This window comes from Lampetra fluviatilis, chromosome 33 (assembly GCF_964198595.1).
Source record: "Lampetra fluviatilis chromosome 33, kcLamFluv1.1, whole genome shotgun sequence".
Lineage (NCBI taxonomy): Eukaryota > Metazoa > Chordata > Hyperoartia > Petromyzontiformes > Petromyzontidae > Lampetra > Lampetra fluviatilis.
The window spans coordinates 2,290,659-2,314,065 of NC_136307.1; the positions used below are offsets into that span (position 1 = coordinate 2,290,659).

A 23,407-nucleotide genomic window follows, 5' to 3' on the forward strand; every position below is an offset into this window, starting at 1 on the left:
GTGGCCAACCTGTAACAGACCCAGAGCCAAAAAGTACCCATGAGTTCTGCAAAGAGCCAAGTGTTTTTATTATATATCATTGACATCATACAACTTTAATTCATTATCTATTTGCTACTGCTGTGATAGTCGTATGTTCTACGTTATGCCCCTTCGATAGAGCCGCGCGTGGTGGATTAAAGAGCCGCACGGGGTGCTTGGAGACGCCAGTTGGCCACTACGGCTCTCAAAATCTTCTTTCGAGATCCCTCTAGTCGAGGCCCTTTCCCCAGCAGTGGGTAAGCAATTGGGGGGCTGCACCTTTACCTTTGTCCTTGCATTGCGTAGGATGTTGAGTGGTCCGATCAGATGTGCGATATCTGCATGCGGATGACAACACTGATTTGTTCCTCGCAAGTCGTGGCCTTTCTGCTTGACTACAGCAGAGAATCCGAAAATGTATTCATACTGGAGGACTACTATGAGCTACAAAGCTATTTTTTTCTCCGATGTCCAGTAGGGGCGGGTCAGAACGTTACAACCACAAACAATACAAAAAACACGATAGAAGTGGAAAGTATAGGAAAGGTAAACAAATCACTTAAAATATATAAATAAAACTAAATAAATGTTTTCATCTTGCCAGGTAGAGCCCACCTGAGGTATTAATTTATTTTTCAGAAGAGTCCTTGTCATCAACGGTAGAGAGGTAAACGCAACATGGGCCGTTACATTCATGATAAAACTAGAATTTGAAATTTCGTGGAACGTAGCAGAAATTTAAACCGAAGAAAACCTAAAATAAATTTTTTTAACTCAAGACGACAGATGTAAATTAACATTTTTATTACAACTTAAACTATGAATCATGTAAAACGTAGATGATGACATGTGTCGCGCGGGTCTAATAAAGCGGCCAAAGAGATCTCATGCCACACTGAAGACACCTGGTGGCGTGAGACAGTCGTGGTTAGTGGTCGCTGCTATGTTGAAGCAACTCATACTGGTAGGAACCTCCTGGTTACACCAGCCCACAGGGGATTATTGTGTCCGTCCGTCGTGCAGGGAAGGGCTGGGTGGGGAGGGAAGGGCTGGGAGGGGAGGGTGGGGAGGGGCTGGGTGCGGAGGGTGGTGCTGGGTGGGGAGTGGAGGGTGGGGAGGGGCTGGGTGGGGAGGGTGGGGCTGGGTGGGGGGTGGGAGGGGTGGGGCTGGGTGGGGAGGGGCTGGTCACCCCGTGGTGCCCTTATAAAACTCAACGTTTAACCTACTCACGCCGGCTTGTGCCCGCCCTCACAGTCGGGCATAATTGCGGAATACACCACGCCGCCGTTGACCCTGGCCATTGACCGAGCAACCCAACGTTACTACCAGCTCCCTCCGCAGGAATGTGTTAAATGAGTCCATAATAGATATTTTTGGGTTAGATCGCGTAAATATAAAAGTGTCATTAAACTCGCCACCACCCGGCACAGCCAATTGGTGATGTTTGTCACGTAAATAGAAGATGCCAATTCGTTACTAGTGCAGCACACCGGTGTATTGGAGAGTAAAACCACAACATTTACAATTTGAGTACGACGTTTCGCCAGTAATTACAACCAGCATCATCAGGCAACAGCCAGATTTGTTGAAAAACCCCTCTCCTGTTTCTTTCTCCAATAGAGGGATGAATGGGATGTTGTCATTTGTAAATAAATGAGTGTTCATATTCTTTGTTTCTTTCGGTAAAGTCACGTAAATGGAAAAAAAATAATAATAAATAAAGTGAATAAAATTAAAATAAATAAAAGTGTTCATGTTATGTAACATCTATTTGTCGCGCCTTGCAGCCATCAACCTAAGAGGAATGTAGTGATTTACCTCCCTCCAAGTTTTCATGGATAATGCCCAATCCGTGGTCAATTCTATTCAATAATCAATTATTGTCTGACTCGTATGTGTTGCCAGTGTCTGAATCGTTTAGCCGTGTTTTGTTTACACAGTCTCACTCTGCTTGCCTAAGTCCAGCAGCGTGCCATTTACTTCTTAATTGCATAGCTACGAAGAACCAATTCTTGTACGTGTTGCGAGCAAAACAATTGACTGTTATTCATTAATCTATGGATCGTTACATGTGTAGTGACATAGCGCTGACTGATGTACAGCAGTGCAACTGCATTGGGCAGTTGGCTCACATGCCATTGAGCATATACATGGGTGTGCCGGCAGGGCGGAGGAACTGGGGCAAGGGTCACCAAAGACCTCATCGGGAAGCCCCTGGAACCCACTAGTGGGTTCGAGAAGGGAGGCGCGGCCAGGGCGGAGCCAGGCCGCGCCGAGGAGGATAAAAGCAGCGGAGAGTGAGAGCTCTGGGCTGTCGGTTCTGGAAGTGGACTCATGTCGCTGTCGTCTTCGCCGCCATCGTCGCTGCCACCTTCACTCGATAATTGCGCGGCCGGACAGTTGTTGGCTGTCTCGGTCGACGCCGTCGGTGTAACGCGGTTAGGGTTTGTCTCGGCTGGGCTGTACGACAACGAGAAGGAAGGAGGCGAACCTGTTGAACCTAAAGAGAGTTACACTCTTTGTTTTTTTTTCGGTGAAGTCACGTATGTAAAACAATCAATAAAATAAAATAAATGAAAACAACTAAATTAAATCACGACGTTTCGGAGGCAACACAAGCTTCCTTCATCAGGTGTAAAAAAGGCTACAGTTATTTTGCTGTGCCTTTTTTTACACCTGATGAAGGAAGCTTGTGTTGCCTCCAAAACGTCGTGATTTAATTTAGTTGTTTTCATTTATTTTATTTTATTGATTGTTTTACCTACGTGACTTTACCGAAAAAAACAAAGAGTATGAATCCTTGCAGTCACGAAAGCTTCAAATCTAGAACTAAAGCGAGTTGTGATAAAGAAGGTGCCTCCTGCAACTACCTCGTCTCCGACTTGTGCTACACTACACATGTATGGCGGTGACAAGTCAACAGATGGCAACCTTTTCACAAGCAGCGATGCAATCTTAATGTCACTGTGTATTTCCGCGTACTTCTACATCGCAGTGAAGAATATTCCCCGCGTTTGAAGCGGTTTGCGTTTCAGTTTTGTCCAGAAACCTCTGTGCATGGTGGCAAGATGTTAACTCCTTCGCCTGGTATGCAGGTGGTTGTGGGTTTAATCTCGACCCAGACGCCTGCTGTATATTTTGAGTGTGCATGTTCTTCCTGTGGTCGTGTGGATTTTTCTCCGGGTCCTCCGGTTTTTTCCTCCACATTTAGAATTGACGTGCATTTAGAGTTTTTGGCTGCTATGAATTTCCACTGGATGATAAGCCACTTCGTTGAGCTTCTGAAAAAGAGCTTTAGCTTTTATTGGGCCTAACCTGGTAAAATAACAAAACATCCTTCAATAGTTTTTTTAAGGTCCGCTTATATTTAGTCCCTAGCGAGTCAGATCTGCGACGCACCTTCCACAAGGCCCTCTACGCTATTAAAATAATCATGAATAATTGACAGCCCTTTGTCAATCCACTATTCGGTGAAGTTCCCCCCACGTCACGGTGGTGACGGGGGTTGTTTGACCATACTTGGGTGCTGCTCAGTGCGGCTTGGTGAAGGTGGTAGAGCTGAGATGGCTGGTAAATTCGGGTACAACAATTCCCGCGCCTCCGTTTAGCACGGTTGGCTTCGTGCGGCGCAAAAGGAGTTGAGCATGCGTCTCGCAGTGGATTTGTCTGCAGCACCCCCTTTATCCGCTAAAAACCCATGTTTGTGACATCCACAGACCAGCTGACAAAGCTGAAGGACTTGGAGGAGAGGCGGAAGTACTACAAGTGCAGTAGCAACTACATCATGCTCAAGTCTCTGGACAAGTGGTCGGAAAAGGAGCTCCACTCCCAAGACAAACTTACAGAGCTGGAAAAGCCAGGTAAAGTGCCGGTGGTTGTTGAGCGAACGCGAGACTCGGCGTCTGAAGCCATATCCCACAGCTGGGTCATGTGACCAGCGAGGCCCGTTGGCTGCCGTGCATCCAAAGAGTGCAAACTTCACCGACGGATAATTTGTTAGGTTATTGATTGGGGGCAGAGGAAGCTTGGGTAGATTGTAGATTCATTTTTATATTTTTTAAACGATTTTTCCGTACCGAGAGCTTAGCCGAGCGACCAGATGTAACAAAGCGTTACCGGTATATTCACAACAACAAAGAAACAAAGCTAAGCACACCCCCAAAAAGCCGACAAAATCCCATTTAGTTTCAATGCGTAATTTGCGGCGGTTGAAATTAGCCGGTACACAGCATTGTACGCCACAGCGGAACTTGTCGCAGCGCCAGACGCGCGCATCTGAACCCTTCAGAACGGCTCCTATTGCTATGCCGCGTTGATTTTCACAGAGGGGGGAAGTGGGCAGCGAACCCGAGCTGTGGGAAGGAACCGGCTTCATGCGGGGAAGACTCCACATTTCCCTCGCGACCACTGACAATAGGCGAACAGAAAAAAACGTGGTGTTGCCTCTCTCCAATGTACGCTCCAATGTACACACCTGCTGGTTCACGGATGGTGTGCAACCCAATATGCAAGTAGCTATCTTGTGTATACATAAGCCTCCGGCTGCATGTGTCTCGGGCTGCCCAGGACACGTTAGAACCCTTAATTCGTGACGAAAAAAACACTTTCAAGGTTTGGCCAAGCATTGGATCACAGCGCCCCAGTGGCTTCACTGCGTTATCTATATAGAGACAGCTTTCTAACACCGTTTGAGACGAGGCTCAAAAGAAAGCTGTCTCTGGTATGGACCAATCAGTTTCAAGGATAATGCATATATTATCAGTGTTTTTTTTTGCATTCTGACCACAAGCATTGTGGTTAATGCAGACATGATTCCTTGTGAAAATTTTCAGTTTGGCGTTTTAACATCTTAACACCTATTTTGTTGCCAGATAAAAGGGGAAAAACTTATCATATTTTGGTACTGGCAAAGGAGGTCCCATGATGTAGAAACAACAACATGTCACGTTTTTCATGAACGCTGCCTCACAAGAGGAAAATCTTTATCGGAGAGCGCTTCAGGTGAATGACCGTTTTTACGGAGGACTCGCCCTAATTTATACTTTTGCTGATTAGAAGTGCCTTTTTACGTGGGATTAATCTTTCGTATTCTATTTTCTTGAGCTTAATGACGCTTAAGTAACTTAGCTTTAACTCGACTTCCATTCATCTTTCGGTGAAATGAAGTGGTACTCGTTATTTGGGCACTGATACTCCTGACCGGACGCTGGATCGTTGCTCCCCGCACTGCCACCGATTGGTCAAGGCTCCATGGTCTGCCGGGGCCTGCCACAGCAGCAGCAGGCCTTGCCTCAACACGTTGACGGATACAGGGGTTCATCTTCTTGGTTCTTTCGGTAAAGTCACGTAGAAGGGAAATAATAAAATAATAAAACTAAAACATAATAAAATAATTCTCACGACGTTTCGGCCACAACGCAAGCAGCCGTCCTCAGGTGAAGAACAGGTCTGTCGGAAAGACAGCGTCTGAATGAACACCACCAGACGTTTAAATCGGATACAGGAGTGGCCGCTCCCACTCTCTGCCCATGCCTGACCACCGGTTTACACGTGCGCGCGGATTTGATTTCGATGAAATGTGCTCTATCAGAAACGTGTGCTTCAACTGTAGGTGGAAGGGAGTACGAGGTGAACCATCAGATCAACGACAAGGTCTCGCTCTTCAAGGGCGACATCACCCTGCTGGAAATCGACGCCATCGTGAATGCGGGTGAGTGCCGGGGACGCGCTGCCAACACGTTTTTGGGCACGTGGAACGGTCCACGCTTTTGAGGCTGGTTACCGCTCTCGCTCTGTCGGCTGTTTCGCAACCCCCTTTCCCCGTTCCGAGACATCCGCAAGTTGCAGGGTGGGTGTCCCCCCCGTTCACCAGTGGACCTCGGAACGCGCGAGCGGTTCGACGTTAATTTTATTTGGAGAGACGTAGAGCCGTTGTTTTTAAAGACATTGAACTCGCCGCGTAGAACTGTAGCGACACGACCGCACTCTACGGTAGCTGGCGCCAAACTGCGCCACAGGCTCTCCCACCTGGCCTCGCGGGATCCTCGGCGTACCGATGAATTTGTTTCATTTAAAGTTTTCCTTCCGATTCCGTACACGGACGTCATCAGAATGGGAAAGGGTTAATTGTCCGGCGGTGTCTTGAGGAGGTGGCCGAGTCTGCCGTGTGGCGATAGAGTGGCCGACCGCGTGCCACGACTGTGAGAATATTCCGTCGCGGTTTTAATTCGCTGTGGCTCGGTGGTGCACCGCGATTACCGGTCAATCCCATTGACCCTCACGATCCACTGTTGGCCGTCGGGCCTGCGTCAGATGTCGCGTCCGTCTCGTTTGTACCGTTCTTGCTGCCTCGGTTGTACTGTTCTCATCTGCATTGTCCGTAATGTCTCTGCTTTGTTTTTACTGCCCGCAGCGTCTCGGCTGCACCATCTCGCTTTTGCAGTCTGTATTCTCCGTTTTGTCTGTAACGGCGTTTTTTTTTGCGCACGAATCTTCTCATTTGTAAAGCGACTCATTTTGTGCTGTTATCTCATCCGTCTCCGGCTCAATTGTACCGCCCCGTCCGATCGGTCACGTTTGCCCTGACCATTGGCTTAAGGAGAAACTGCCCGTAAGTCTTGCGCGAATTGAAAATAATCCATTCTTACACGCATGGTCAGGCAGCATGCATTCCGAGTATAAATAACGTGTAGTAATCGAGGAATTAATAATTGCTTGGGGACGAGCTGTGTGTACAAGACGAGTGGAAATTAAAATGTAAAACTGGCGTGGGCCTCCTCTAGGTAAGCTCAGCCTCAGATGAGCACCTGGTGCCGTGTGTAAGTATTTGCAGCTGCAGAGACAAAGGCAGCTGGGCTTGGTGTTGATTCTGCTATTGGCGCAAATGTTTAAAATGCAGTAATTTTGTAAGAGATTTTAGGACCTATTAATGTTGCCCACAAGGTGGCAGTATTTCACTATGAAGGTAACTTATTTGTAATGTTGGTGGATTCTGTTACCATTTAATGTGGTTATTGTATTGATTTAGCTATTAATTCACACACATGGGGTTCATTATGTATACACTGCTTTTTGTTTCAAGGTTCTCAGAGTCCATGGGTATAATTTCTAAGTTGGTCTAAGCTGAGTTGACTGTTAAAATTATATTTATTTTTACATTGGTCCGCTAATTATATTCAGGACGCAGACACAGTAGCATCTGCGCATGGATTAAAACTTGTTTCGCTGCTGTTCTGAAACTCCACGTTACAGCAGAGCCATGCTTAAAACAACATGACGCAGTCTGTCTTGGGGATTGTGTTCCCGACTTCCGAATCTATACAAATTAATTTGATTAATTTAAATCGGGCCTAGATACGAAAGTTCGCCCGATATGACAGTTTTGGTTTTATTCAGACTGTTCCGAAAAGTATGACATCACAGGAAATGACGTAACACAGGTTACATTACTCCCCCCCGTTCCAACAGGGGAGCAAGTGGCACCCTGGTGACGTCACATTTGTTAGCGTGAAACGGCGTTGGATCGTTACGTCGTGCGACTGATCCGACGATACGAAATCGTCGTTAAAAATACAAAGATCCAAACTTTTCCAATCTGAAACTTGCCATTTGTGTATGATGGCAAAATGTTAATGAGCTGAATGACAACGCCCGTGGTCTGCTCACTAGAAGAGGGCTTCAGGAGAGAATTTGCGTAGTTTTTCTACTCCGTTGAAGAAAGCCAGACAGACTACAGTGCTTCACTGTGTGATCCATCATTGGCGTTACATGGCTGCAGTCGTGCTGCTTGGGGCTTGTGTCTTTAAGTTTTAATTCAAGGAGGAGATTTACGCATCGGGCTGTTGATCTTTTGACACGGTTGATGGAGCACCATTGTCTTCAAAGCCATGAGGTGCTATGTTTGGGTCCTTTTATTTGGGACGTGACATTGTAGACGGCGAATACATTTGCCTACAACATCATCTGTCACTGGTCCGTGTTACGCAACCACTGCTGCTCTACCGCCATTGGGACCACCTGAAGGCCAGCGGCCTTTAGACCGTGTCGTCTGAGCTGGGCTTGACACAATTGAATGTGAAACTATTCTTACAACTATGAGGGACAGGAGCATTGCTCAACCACTGGTGACAGAGCTGAGGCTATCAAACTGAATTGTCTCAGTCCAGTCTTATTTATTTTTGGTCGTAGCCTTGTGCACAAATCGCGTCATGTGATGTGTGAAACGAATACAGCAAAGGATGCACAAACACAGCCATGAAATAATAATTTCCTCTATTTATCCAGGGAAATGTCACGGAGTATCGTGGCTTTTTCAGGGGTGGCCCTCACTGGGGGCTGTTTTTCCATTCTATTCGTGAGTGCTTTGCTTGTAATAGGACACCAGAGAGCCCAGAGAAAGCCCCTTGGATGCAAAGGGTTTGCTCAAATCTCCGTACAGATTGATTCAAGAAAACATTAGCCGCATCTCCGGTCTACAGAACTTCAATGTAAAGGGACGAGACGGATGACGCGTTGCTTCGGTGTTGCACTGAGGTTCTTCACGAGAAAAGAGGTCATCTGGTTTTAAGAGTTACACAAATTAACAGTGCATATAGGTAGGTAAATTGCTAAATAAATCATGTGGAGTAGCAAAGGACAACAGCTGATGCCTGTAGCCTCTTGACCCAACTCATTGTGCATGTATGTGTGTGCGCGTGAACTTTTTTCACACCGTACGTAGCCAACCGTGTTTAATCGGAGGTGCTGGGGAACGACAAGGCAACAAGCAGTTCTAAAGAAATTGGTTTTCAATCGAGATTCAAAAGTGCATAGCTCTAGCGGCTGTGCACTTGAGTTTTCAATCCGCAGAGTTCCCCCTTCGCCTCTCTCGCGATGATGCGGCGGGTAAATAAAGAAAATAATTCTCGAATGACCCTCGGTGGAAAGAACACAAGCTCGTACATCTGAGGCACCAGCTGCATCCTGGAATTACTGAGTCTGCTCAAGAGTTTGGAAAATGTCTCCACTGCCAAAGCAGCCCTCCTACATTCAAAAGAGGGAAAACATTCTTCCATTAGAGTTCTATTGTGTATTTTTTTTGTGTTTGCCTTGCATGAAAAGAACACATGGGGTAAATTTTTTACATTTTTTTGAATGCTTGTCAGCGATGTATGATTGTATATGGGAAATGGTCAACATTTATGGTGTTGCAGTCCGTGTGGCTTTTAAATAATAATTTTTTGTTCAAATTGAATGTCTGTGTGCGCTTGTGACGATCTTTGCCACCGCTTGCCATCACAGGTAATTCACGCTCGCTCCAGAAAATGCAAATACAATATTCACACGGCGGTGAAGGTACTACGTTGGCTTAGTGACCAAAGCTAATTTTGGGTGACTTCAGCGTTTGCTTTGTTATCGTCCGTGCCAGCGACGACGTGATGCGCAATTGAGCCGCGCCGCCGCTGGAGAGAGATGGATCGGTGGTGTTCGTCGAATTGCCACGGCCATCCAGCTGTGAATTTTAAGTGGCTGGAGGTGATTTTGTACGTGTGCATTTCGGCGCCGCCACAACTGCTCTACGTGTCGCGGCGGCTGATTGAAAACGCACGCGCATGCGCCGCAGCTACGCAGACCACTTCCCATTTGTTTCGCCAGACCGAGGAGAGTGGCGCCTTGGCACATGTCATCATCGATACACACATGTCCCTTGTACTTCTCCTTACGTCTCCGTGGATTGGGTCCAGAATTTGATTACACGATGCTTTTTAGAATATATATACCGACAAGACGATAAGAAATTGGCCTTTTGCTGGGTTGTTATGTACGTATGTAAGGAAAAAAAAACTCGAGAATAAACGCGCTCACCTCTCAATCGTGCCGAGGATTTTTTGTTTCCAATCCTCGTTTTCAACAGCTCCGAAGTCGACACGGGTATTTCATTACTCTTTACGAAAGTAACTCTGACAATGAGATGTTAAATTATAATTAAAGCATCGAAGCGATTCTCTAAAGGTGCCTGACAGGCATTGCCGTGCAGCAGCAGCGGTGTGCCGCTACAGCCCAGCTGGCAGCACAATTATCTTAATTCTTCTTGCTTGGGGGGGGAGGTTGCTAATTAGGAGCACGCCAAGATAGTTATCATTGCACCTGCACAACACCCAACACATGTCGGTGCATGAGCTCTCAAACGCACGAGGCCCTGAGGCCCCACACACGAAGCCAGCGTTGCGTTGCAGCGTTTGGTCTGGGTTCGGTGCAAAGTGCGTGCATGTTTACGTAACGGTGGCGCCAGGGTGGTGAGATGTTAACTGACTCTCCTGGTATGCAGGAGGTCGTTGGTTCGATCCCCATCCTGACGCCTGCTCTTTATTTGGAGGTTGCGTCTCTCTCTCTCTCTCCCCGTCGTCGCATGGATTTTTCTCCGGATCCTCCGGTTTTCCCCCCCCACATTTAGAAACATGCGTTGAGAGCATTTGGCTTTGATACATTTCCATGTGATAAGCCACTTTGTTGAGCTATAATTTGTGGCCAGGTGGCTTATGATATATACCTATATAGCTCAGTGGGCCTTCTTACCTGGTAAAAGAAAAGTAGTTTAGTTGAGATATGCGGGGTGATATTGGCAGATCCCTGCTATCTGTCCGTATCCGTATCTGCACAGATGACTACTCTTTGGCTGTGAGTTTGCTCCCACTTGTGGGTTACTTCTCTTCAGAATACTTTCTTGTGGATAATCCAGTGATTTACTTATTTTGGAGAAACCACTTTTAGGTCGGATGGTGTCAAAGACAAACCCCCACTCCCCCACCTCCCCCGTCGTGCAGATAAGAGGATAAATGTGCTGTGGCTTCCACTTTTGTTATTTCGTGCCTGAGTGCAGATAATAGGATGAGCACGCGCGGATAATGGAAGGGGGGCGTATAGGAGGACTTTCACTCTATTCTTTAACGTTCTTGTGACAGCTGAGCCAACACTTTGTGGAAACGTCTGAAAGTTATATCACTCGCCTTCACCTGTCATCTTTGAATGATACATTTTTTGCCGACCACTAGACTAGTCTTATAGCCTTTATATATATTTGTATAGCAGTGAAACTTTTGCCACTTTTTTGCTGCTTGCCCCTCCGCAAATCGAGTCCTGAGTGCGCGTGACTACGAGCCGTGCATGTTGGGATTTTTGCTCATGCGTGCGCGAATGAAAAGTGCGACCCCCGTCGTTTTGTCCACGAGAATCGACTTTTACCTTGTGCAGGAAATTGCTACTTTGGGCCCAGCGTCTGGCTGATGCTGACCCCCCCCCGCCCGATACTCTTCATGTGCGACGTCGCGGTAATGGTTCGCAGGGTGCAGCCTGCCTTCTTGTTAGTGTTTGGAAGTCATTAGCCCGTATTGATCTACACACGACGACGCCGTGCAGCCATGAACTGACTGTTTCAATTAAGGGTTGTAACGATGCTTCAATTCGTCAATCGATATCGATTCAATCGGCGTCCGTAGCCTTGGTTGATTTGCTCTTTAGCTGCTGCGTGCAGCGCCGGCTGTGCGTGGGTGCGGGAAAAGGACGGTGCCCACTCCGGCTTCCGCTCGGCCGCCCGCACTCCGTGGGCAGCAGACCTCCCTTCTTGCCCGAGTGCGCCATTTCCTGTGCATTTCGGTGCCAGTTCTGGCTGCGTGGAATCGGTCTGGATCGCCATGCTGCGCTGCTGACACTGTGTGTTTAGCTAAGTTAAGCACATTAAAAGCTTAGCGAAACCAGCTTGGCAACAGAGTCGCTGTGGAATTCCATTCCATTCCATTGTATGATTCTTCCGTAGCTGTGTTTTTAATGCCAGTCAATTAATTCCAGAATTGGCTCTGGTGGAATCGTCGGGATTGAATATGAATCCTGCAGAATTCACCCGGATTACTTATCCCTCCTCCTGAATCTATCCATGGAAAAGCTTATGATTTGCACGTACATTCTTCCTGTTGGCGGTTTTTGAACCGACAGCAGGAGTTTCTCCTCTCCTTCCTTCGCGCGTGGGTGGGTATCACAACACTCCCCATGGCTCATTCTTTGCGCGATTCTCAAAAGCCTGCGTCTAAAAGCAGCGCCGTTGGGAGGGCACTGAGAACTGCCACGTCGGAGGCCGTCGATTTTCATCGTGCTTTTATTGTTGTTGTTGCTGCAAAACATCGCCGCTGTCTTCCACCACCGTCAACGCCAGGGCGAATCGCCAACGGGATGTTTCTTTCATTTTCGTCATCATCGTCGTGTGTATCTGGGCCTTGATGGGAAGCCTCCAAAGTGAGTCTCCAAACTGGCCGAGCCCCTTCGGCCGCACTGGTTCTCTCAACCTTTTTAGGCGTGGCGGCCCCCCAATCAAGGCCACTGGTACCCGCGCGCACCCCCCCAACCCGGCGCCCTACTCCACCCCGCCCCCCCCCCCGTGTTACTAAAACCCAGTTCAAAGAAGATCCCACCCGTGTCCACGCTTCTAGTGAATGCGGCGTTCGTAAGCCGTCCCCTTCACGTTGTGTACGATCGTGTTTTTTTGTGGCCACATCGCGTGGCGCTGACGCTGCCCGCGCAGGTACGAAAATGTCTCCCGCATCGGTGTCCGTGCCGCAGCTAGAATTGTGCGCATGGCAGCCCGGCGTTGCCGTGTCGGAGACACACGGCAACGCTGTCAGAGACACGGCAGGAAGCGTCCGAATCGCTTTGTGGTTGGGGGGGGAAGGCAGTGCCGTTTCCTCCGCTGGAGGAAAACGAGAGAGCGGGTCCTCCTGCAAACTCGCGCGCCGGTCCCAGATTAATCGCGCGGCGTCTGATGCCCATTGGCGGCATGATTCGCTTCCAACAGCGGGTGGGGGAAGATCGCGTGGCAGCAGCAGCAGCGTCTGTAATGGACACAGAGGCAGGAAGGCTCTAATTGTTTGAGAGTTCCAGGGGGGTCACAAAGACACACCCTGGCCTTCCTGTGTAATTGACTAAAAAACAGGATGTGGCCAGGACATGTTTATTGCCTGTAATTTTGTTCAATGTGCTGTAGCGCACAGCATTACCCATCTACTCTCCTCCCCTCCAAAAATAAATATGACAATGGAGATTTATTTCATTCCTTAGTTAAAAATGGCCATTGCCACTCATTCTGTAATTTGGGGGGTGGTTTTTACAACTCGGTTATTAGTCCATTAGCTCGCGGTTAAGTACTTAGGGCCAATTGCGTTGCTCTTCTTTCTCAATTTGTTTGCTTTTCGCAGGGGCGGGCATGGGTAATGCAGTGGTTGATAGCACAGGGCCTCTCTCACAACAGCATGTGTGTCCTTATCGCCGTCTTCAAACTTGCGTGGGACGACGGCCCAAGACAGACGCGGCCTCTGTGGCTATCTGCGAAAAACGAGAGCTATTTTCTTTGTGGGTTGCGTCTTCCTGGTCTTCCTGTACGGAAGGCTTGTGCTGGTCATATCAGGTTAGCGATCCCTTTGGTGTCTACGGTGCAATGGTGGGGGGCAGTCTCGCTTGTTTTGTCTTAAATTTGAACGAACGCGGAAAGACGACATTTCCAAATGCGTTATTCCTCCGGGAGTTTTTCTTTCTTTGTTGCAAAGTGAGCACACACTTGAAATTGATACTCTGAACACTGTTGGTTGTTACTTTTATTAACGCTGATGGGTTGGGACATCAGCAGAGATGGACCCACAGGTCTCCCCGCTGTGCCCAGGCAGTGGGTCTGAAACCTGGTCTCCTGAAAGAGTTTCAAGACCCAAGTGACTCCGTGCTCCCTTAACCTCCGCAGTGTTGCATTACCCATGTTGCCCCTCTTTTATAGCACCCGCTCTCTCTTGCGTTCGTGAGAATTTGCACGGGCAAATTGGTGAGCATGATTGCAGTTGGCAATGGGGCTGTGTCTGTGTCCTGTAGCCTCCGTGATGCATAACAGGTGGTGGTGCGAGCGAGTGCAGGCGTTTCTCTCCGTGTAACGCCGGGTGTAGGGAACAACAACAACATAAAAAAACACTCCTCGGTCACAAGCTCTGTGCCGAACGTGCCACGGATAATTCGCAAAGCCAACGGTGGAATTCCGATTCTGAGTAAAAGTGAGAACTGATGGCCCTGCTTATATGGTGTGTCTCATGCTCTCTGCGCAGTGGGGGGGGAATTGTACACCTATATACGTAGGCGTTTATTATATTTCAGCAACTGTGAATTGTTCGGGCAACCTATATGACCAAGTGTTCTTGCGTGTAATTGGCCGAATGGAACGGCATCTGCAACAAATAATACGGAAAATAATATTCGGCCCTTTGCCAATCCTCTGCTGGATGAAGGCCTCCTCCCAATGAAGTGTGGTTCGTCATGGGTCTCGTTTGACCTTGCTTCGACTGTCGGGGTAGTCGGGACCGCTTCAGACATTGCTCACCCACTCTCATGGTAGCCGTGGCCGTTAGCAATAGAGCTCGCGTTGTCGGGTTGTATGTATGTTGAACTTCTTTCGCACCGTATGTAGCCAACCGTGCTAATCGGAGGTGCGTGGGAGGGGGGGGGGGGACAAGAAACTAAACGCACAAAAAAATCAACCACTCTACCACAATGGCTTATGTGTATTTTTTTCTAAATTGAAATGTCTTAAATGAAATCTTGATTTGAAGCTTTCGTGACTGCAGGAATCCATGCTCTTTGGTTCTTTCGGTAAAGTCACGTAGGTAGAAAAAATAATAGACGACGACGTTTTGATCGCAACACAAGCAATCGTCATCAGGTGAGACAACCACAGCAAGAAAACTGCAGTTTAAAAAAAAAATTAACTTTGTACTCAATTAAAATCCCACGTGAATCGAAACGATTCACATTCCCACGGATTGATCCTTGGCTGGATAAAGGCTCTTCCCCACGTCGTGTCAGTCATGGGGGTTGTTCGACCATACTTCACCGTGCTCATCAGTGGTGAATGGTGTAGGAGAGCCCATGACCCGGTTCAGATATTACTCGCCACTCGCCATAGCTGGGAATGGAACTCGCGCTTATGGGTTCACAACGCGCCACTGCTCTGTCTTCATCTGTAACAGCCTTGTCAGTCCGTACCGCCAAACCTGTATGCCAATACAGATTATAATAATGTATTTTTTTGAAAGAAGAAAAAAGTAAATGTTAGTCTTGTAAGTTCAAGAGAAATCTTTCAAGGAAATCGGTATTATTTGTCTAGGGATATAGATATTTCGGAGGCCTGCTGCAGTATGTTGTGACACAAACTCTGGAATGTTTTGTTAAATATCTGCTATTGTAATTTGTCAGTAACCTTATCACGTGATGAAAAAGCAAGCTGGGCAAGACCCAACCATTTTGTGAGCGTACAGATTTGAACAGTATCGCCTACAAAGCACAGCGGAACCACAGCTCGGAGGCATGAGAATGAAGAATGGGATTGTAATTTAGCGTTTGAAATTACAGTCGGTAACAACAGGGACTAACAAGCACTTAACCGTGTGTAACATCCTCTCCGGATGATATTCCAGCGACTCGATTGGCAGTGGGTGTATGCTTTACAACAATTATTCACAAGTACTGCTTTATATTGTGAACAATATACTGCATAACAAGTTTAATCTATAGGCCGGAGTTGAATAACCGTTACCCAAACAATTACCGTGTTACGATACTTTTCACTTTCAAGAGGCGCTGGGGGAGGAGGGGAGTAGTGGCATAATGGTTCACGCACCGCGCTACACACTCGGCCAGCGGAGTTTGATTCCCGTCCACAGCTAACACCGGTGGCGAGTGATCTGCAACGTTCCAGGGCCCCAATTTTTAGGAAACCCCAAACTGAGCGGAACCGTGAAGTTCGGTCAAACAAGCCCCGTGACCACCACGGAATCGGGAGGCCTTGATCCAGCATTGGATTGACAAGGAGCTGGACATTATTCACTATTATACTGGTAGGAACCACCTGGTTCCACCAGCCCACAGGGGATTATTGTGTCCGTCCGTCGTTCATACAAAAATGGGAGGGGTGGGGCTGGGTGGGGAGGGTGGGGAGGGGTTGGGTGGGGAGGGTGGGGTTGGGTGGGGGGTGGGGCTGGGTGGGGAGGGTCTGATCACCCCGTGGTGCCCTTATAAAACTCAACGTTTAACCTACTCACGCCGGCTTGTGCCTGCCCTCACAGTCGGCCATATTTGCGGAATACACCACGCCGCCGTTGACCCTGGCCATTGGCCGAGCAACCCAACGTTCCTACCAGCTCCCTCCGCAGGAATGTGTTTATTCAGAGGGGTTGTTTGTTAACGGTGACTTGACATTAATGCACAGTTGTACATCCTAGCCGAGCCGTTCTTCTAGAGAGACGTTGATGTACACACGCCGCGTGTGGATCACCCTCGGGCCGTGATTCTCAATCCCCCACTGCTCAGGACGGATTTACCCACGAGCCACGTGTGCACATCCAAAAGAGGTTCCGCATGACTCCGCGCGTGGCGCTAATACGTCCGTGGGCTATGCCTGGTAGGTTGGGGATTGTATCGTTTTATTTGCATGTTTTTGAGTGATTTGTTTTTACCCGTCGTGTACTTTGCGCTGCCTGTCGTGTTTTTGCACTCGTTGTCGTTGTCACGTTCTTATACCGTGACCCTACTGGAGATGTGTGGGAAAAGCGCTTTATCGCTCTTTGGATTCCTCCTGCAGTATAGAAATATAAAACATATTCTGATTCTGATAATCATGAGATGTCCACTCACTGTGCAGTGAATGGATTCACGTGTTTTTAAACGCGATAATATAAAACAAACATTCGCACAGACGCACAATTCTTGCGCTTTGTTCACCGCTTTCTCCCCATATGGTGCCATGTGCCTGCACGCACAAAAACGCTGGAATCGTACTTAGGGAAATGAACACTTTAATAACCGCTTTCTACCGGGTCTTGTATGAAAGACAAAATTGTATGGTCGGGGATTGTGAGTTTACGTTAAAATTTTGACTTGCCTGTTTGTATTAAAGATAATTTTTTCAGAATGTTACGTAACAAGACTGCCACATTATCTAAAGTTCATTTATATTTGAGTCACCGGCTCCTCGTGTGTGCCCAGGGAACACACTGCATGCAGTTTAATTTCAGAATGGAACATGACTTAATTAGGATTCATTATTCATTAGGAGTCATTCATTAGGATCCATTTACAAACTCGTTAGAACATTTAGGCCTTAATATAGCGTACATTAATTAATGTGTTCTAGTGGCGCACACACACACACACGCAGGGTCCTTTTGGTGTGTGTGTTTCCAGCTGCAGTTCCTCATATTAGAAACTAGTTTTTCAAGATTTGGCAGTTTTAAATTGAAGTGTAATTAGTGGCAAAGCACAGATTCTAGATTGGTTCCTGGTATCAGGTGATCATGTTTTCCACATTCCCAAAAGAGGCCGCATTGATTTAATGGATTTGCATAATGAGCCCCTCCCCCTCTCCTGCTTTGATAAATATCAAGTTAAGCAAGATTGAGTAGATATTTTTTTTCAGTCACGAAAAGAAAATTCGACTAATTCCATGCATTTTGTTGCTTTGTAATGCAACATAATATTCCGACGGTGTAAACAATCAAGTACATCGGGTGTGGCATGGCCCTTCTGCCAGGGCATCACACGATGGCAAGGCTGTGAGCCCCACTTCCACGCATCGCCGATCACACAGGCCCAACCTTCCACCAGAACGTGGCAGAGTGATGGCCTCCGTCCGTCGCTTCGTAAGTTTTGCTCCCCTTTGATTTGTCAGCCAGGCTGACCTTCGGGGAAGAAGGTGGTGGTACAGAGCGAGGGGGGAGGGTCGCTCGAATGTGCTTGAGTGAGTGAGCGAGAGGGTAGGAGGGGGGATGGGCCGTGCTGTGTTGGTCGAACACTAATCGCCGTGCCAGCGCGAGGTTGAAGGCGATGTCATTGGATGGAGGTGAAAGGTTGGAGATGTTATCCATCTTCGCCCGACGGGTATCGGAGTCCCAGTGCCTGTCGAGGACTGAAAGTAAACGCTCAGGAGTTTAAATATCTAAGACCGATATTATCACAATGGCTGGTTGTGGAAGTTCAATTAGTGGAAATTACCGAGTCAATAGGCGTGTTTAATTGTGTTTATCGTGCATGCATTCCTGCTGAAAGTGTGCATGGGTGTACAAACTTAGCAATTCTTCTTTGTTCTGAGACGATGTTTGCTTTGCTCTGCAACCTGCTGTGTTGCGTTCCGAACGTTATTGTTTACGAGGTCTTACCCATTGCGACCGGGAATGGAGTGGTGAGGCTGTGGTTACAAACCCGATTTAACGGAGTAATTTCTGGCCACAGTTGACATCAGTGGTGAGTGATGGCTGAACTGGTCCTGGGCCCCATTTTCACGGAACCTGCACTGACCTGCGTGACAAAGTATAGCGAAACAACCCCGCCCGTTACCCAGAATGGTGTTGGAAGACCTTCATCCAGCAGCGGAATGTATGTTGGCTCCTGTGTGTTGACTTTCTTTCGCACCGTACGTAGCCAGCCGTGCTAATCGGAGGTGCGGGGGAAGGAATGGGAAAGTGACGCAATTATTAATATATTTTACCCATTGTCATCGTTTAAAATTATTGGTCGCAGGATATCCAGCCCTCGGGGAAGGGGTCATGGATAGTAAATAGATATGGGGCTTTGGGTGAGTGGGTATGTATGTGGGCAGACTGACAAATAAACAGATGGATGGACGAACAGGCAGATGAAACGGACAAGAAATCAATTCCCTGACGTATGGAAGCACGCTAACACAATTTTACAATTGTAAAATGTTGTTTAGGACTGGCATGATCGATGGGCCGCTGTTTTACACGGTTGTGTGGAGCCTGGGCCAGATCTGTGCTTCGTAGGTCAGACTTTATCTTTGGAACAAAGTGTGTTCAATCTTAATTTTTGGAGCTTTCGTGACTGCAGGAATTATTCTTTGGTTCTTTCGGTTAAGTCACGTCTAAAGATAAAATAATAAATTAAAATAATAATTTAAATTTATTATTTTATCTTTAGATGTGACTTAACCGAAAGAACCAAAGAACAAAGTGTGTACTTTCGCTGCACTTGTGACGACTTTAGATTGCTTTATGGCACAGTGAATCCGTGAAGGTCTCTCTGCGGGTTCCTCTAACTGGGGCACTTTAAAAAGGGTCGTGAGGCTCCTGGCGAGCAAAGTATGATGATAATGCCCACACTTGACGCTGGTTTTTGCGTGCATACATCTGGAATGGAACCACTGTGGATGGAGGGTGCTCGGTCCGAGCAAGCCCCGTGGACATGGCGGGGGGGACCCCTGCATCGAAGTGAGGGGCATCTTGGTGGTGGCCACCCATCGCCGAGGCTCTCCGCCGGTCTCTCTCACGAATCGCTGTGGCTGCCTCGTCCCCCTCATCTTCACACACACACACCCTAATCACAGGTCACCCGGTCATACGTGCATGTCACCCCGGATGTGTCCATCCCTCCCCTCCACTCCCTCCCCTCTCTCCCCTTACTCCCTCCCTCACCTCCACTCCCTCCACTCCACTCTCTCCACTCCCTCACCTCCACTCCCTCCCTCCCCTCCACTCCCTCCACTCCACTCCCTCCACTCACTCCCTACCTCCCCTCCCTCCACTCCCCTCCCTCCCTCACCTCCCTCCCTCACCTCCACTCCCTCCACTCCCTCCCTCCCTCCCTCACCTCCACTCCCTCCCTCACCTCCACTCCCTCCACTCACTCACTCCACTCCTTCCACTCCGCTCCACTCTCTCCACTCCCCTCCACTCCGCTCCACTCCCTCCGCTCCACCCCCTCCCTCCTGCTCCTCTTACCTCCACCAGAAGTCAATAGCGGCTCCTTTTGCTTGCCACGTTAATTGTGTGCTAATACCATGCTCGGGGTCATTGCTATGGTGCTGCGTGACCTTGTTTTTCAAAGCATGTTTTTCAAAGCATGTTTGCGCTGTCATGAGCATGCTGGAACTGCGCTGGTCAGAAATACTCTTGTGAACCCTCATGCCGTGCCGCCACTGCCTTTTACCCAGACTGCCGTCAGTGACAGTTCCACGATCACCTCGTGTGAAAAACGGAGATTTTTCAATCAAAACAAAGCATTAAAAAATGTTGCATCTCAAACCACCTCTCAGTCTACCACTTCGTAGGCGAGATGCCGTGGGTTGGAGGGCCATGGACCTCCAATGCTCGCCCAATCCTCCCCAGGATAATGCGTCGCCCTCCTTCCCGTACATGTGGAGGTTTTTTAAAAGAAAATGTTTGGTCTTTGCACCGTCATATCGGGTCAGACTCGAACCACACCAAGGCTGCGGGTGGTGGAGGCAGGAGGGATGACTGGAGGGTTCATGCGACCGGGCCCGGCACCCCGGGCCTGGCCTCGATCTTAACCGACCGCTGAAACGTGGGCTGAGCAGCCCCCCCTTCCCCCCCCCCCCCCCATGTTCTCTACGTGACCGCGCCGATTGGCGATGCATCCTTCTGCTTGTGACGCTTCGTCGCTTCGTCCGTAGAACCAGTTCTCGTGATGCATCGTCCGTTGGGTTCTCGTGCGCGTGAGAATTGCTGAGGTTGTTTTGAGACTGTAATTCGTGGTTTTCGCGACCCCTGCGGCGGCCACTGGAGGGCGCTACACTCACTGAGACAGAGCGAAAAGAATCGATTTATTTTCATCGAATCGTGATCCGAATTGGTTGCACTCTTTTCAGCCTATCATCGCTGACAACATGATTAGAATCCTTTTGATCGTTAACTTCTTGTCCATTCTGGCACCCCCAAGAGTTTGGCCTTCTGCATCGATTGACGGCATCAAAACACAATTTTGTGTTGAGTGACACGCACGCGCGATTTGGCAATGCAGTGGGTTTTGAAGACGATACAAGGGTCTGACATTTTGTTACGCTGCACATGCTTTGGATGGCACATTTTCACGATGCATGCGCGCAGTTAAAGCGTGCTATGCTTGCGTGCCAAATAGCATTCCATGCCATGGCCGCACACGGAAATCAATTTGAAAATAATGTGTTTGTTCCCAGTAGAAAAAGAGGCTGCACTTGTTTATCCAAAAGACTGAACTCACTATACATTGTTTAGCAAAATAGAGCAAAAGCCAAATGCATGGCTCTTTGACTAAGTACACTGTGAGTCTCTCTAAAATTTTAATCAGACCAAGCAACAATTTCCCTGGCCCTCTCGTTGCTTGTGGCTTTCGTGTTAAGCCCAACACACTGGCAGCCTTTCCCTGGAACTGCGCACATTACAAATGTATACAACGGACCACATTGAATCTGTAGTAACGATGATAATGATGATGTTCTTTATGTAACCAAGGCAAAGCCACACTCACTCTCAAGGCTTTCTCAGAAGGGTTTTGCTCTGGCGTGTTTTGCCAATTCCACTCTTGAGAAGAATTGCTTTGTGCCACAGTGGCAAGATGTTAACTTCTTTGCCTGGTATACAGAAGGTCATGGGTTCGATCTTGACCCTGATGCCTTCTGTATATTTGGAGTTTGCATCTCTCTCCCTCCCGTGGTCACGTGGATTTTTCTCCAGGTCATCCGTTTTTTTCCTTCCAGATTTCGAATCAATATAATGCGTTTAGAGTATTTGCTTGCGATGAAATGTCCACATGATATACATATATAGCTCAGTGGGCCTTACCTGGTAAAAGAAAAATATTTTAATAGTTTTAAAGAATATTGGTCTCTTCCCCCACTGCCTGTTCTCCTTCACTTTTGTTTCTCTTCCCTCGTCTTTCCTTCCCCATATAAAACCCTACACTCCTACTTCTCGTAGTCCCTAGATTAGCGGGGTTAGCGAGCCCACGCTTCACCCCTTCCCAAAAGCCAGGAAGCACTGAGTTCGGGTTTCGGCCCGTGGAATTTCTGTACCCTCCCTCCCCTCCTGTGGTTCGTGCCTTTTACCGGGCTCTTGTCAAATAAATTAAATAAATACAGAGTTTTTTGCACGTGGAAGAAAGGAAGAGGACTGGGAGAAAGCCCACGCACATGGGAGGTGGGGTGGGGAGGGTTTAATAATTAATTGCTGCAATTCCATTGAAATGGCTTATTGCTAAGTGTACACTTCCTATCTTGGTTTTTGTACATCTCAATGTTATTGCAGTTGTTGAATACGAGTGAGTAATATCTCATCTGGTCCTGGGTGCACCCCCTCCACCACCCCTTCACCACACCTTCACCAGCCCGCACTGACCGGCTTGGTGAAGTATGGTCAAACATGAACCTGCGTGCTGTGGGGGAGGCCGTTATCTAGCAGTGGCTTGATTAAAGGTCTGTAATTCAACATTGGACAGTTGCAAATACTTAGTTACTTACAGTTTATCACGTTTCAAAGTCAAAGTGCCATGGTGCTCTAAAGAGCAATGGGGTGGTGGTACACACCGCTCTTGGCAGCCCTTTGACAACGGTGGGAAATTCCACATTTCCATGGCGAGGGCCACTCTCATCATAAGACAATCGCTGTTGACTTCCCGTGAAGTGGGAACTAATTTTTTTCCCTCCATCAACCGTCACGCAAGTGAACGTTCGCTCCTATAGCTACATCTGCAGTGCAAGTATTTCTGGGGCTGGCAGCGAGCGTGTTAAATAGAGAGGAAGGAAATCGGTTGGGCCCCATTCCCTTGGGGCATCTTTGGAATGAACAAGTTTTTAAATAGCCGCTCGTAGGATAATACAATCCGATCTCATTGTTACTTGTGTATTTCGTTGGCTCGCAATTGTGTTATGCTGGGGATGATACTAGCACGGAGCCTTCGGCGTTTCCATTTAAAGCATTCTGCCACGGGGGAACACGGTGCCAACGTTTGTGCCCGTGCTTTCTCAAAACTCGGGTCTCGGGGGGGCGCGGCGTGGGCTCGCAAATAGAGGTGCAGGACTGATTCAGATGTCAACTCGCCACTGATATCAGCCCTGGCCAGGAATTAAACTTGCGTCGGTGGGTTCATAGCGCAGTGCACCAACCACTGCATTGCCCACTCCACCCCAGATATTAGAAGAATATTAATGTAATCATCAATGTCGTTGCCTGAACTGCAATGTACAAAAACAAATCTGTAAATTTGCCATCAGAAAAATGCCACATTTCTGTGTTTTCTGTAAAGCTAAATTTAAAGCCACTGATGCAGGAAAATATTCCTCTTACCTCCCCCAGGGCTCTAGAGTCACGTCGAATACCATTTATGGAAGCTCACGAGTTGTATTAAATAAATGCACCTAGTTTTTGGGGATGAATGGAATGTTGTTATTCGGCTCCATATTAATTTGCAACAATAATACATCTCATAAATGGGTGCACACGCACTGTACACAAACAAATCTCAAAAGTGAAATTGTCTCCATAAGCATTGAAGCTTATGATGATCTCACTTGTGCCACCCTTGAGCTGGTGGTGGAAATTCTTTG

General features: G+C 47.9%; 2 protein-coding genes across 7 annotated transcripts in view; one reads left to right on the plus strand and one right to left on the minus strand.

Annotated features, from left to right (window-relative positions):
* LOC144943931 (fibulin-5-like) overlaps nucleotides 1-23,407 on the minus strand; it is a 610,861-nt gene that overhangs the window by 449,017 nt on the left and 138,437 nt on the right. The gene's annotated exons all lie outside the window — the stretch shown is intronic.
* The window catches only part of MACROD1 (mono-ADP ribosylhydrolase 1), a 198,500-nt gene that overhangs the window by 39,398 nt on the left and 135,695 nt on the right, over nucleotides 1-23,407 (plus strand). For 3 of the 6 annotated variants that reach the window (XM_078871822.1, XM_078871817.1, XM_078871818.1), the window contains exons 2-3: nucleotides 3,738-3,881; nucleotides 5,612-5,731. In XM_078871822.1, the coding sequence (XP_078727948.1) occupies nucleotides 3,738-3,881; nucleotides 5,612-5,731 (264 nt within the window). The remainder of the gene's footprint in view (nucleotides 1-3,737; nucleotides 3,882-5,611; nucleotides 5,732-23,407) is intronic. The other 3 variants (XM_078871819.1, XM_078871820.1, XM_078871821.1) reach the window with 3 other exon arrangements.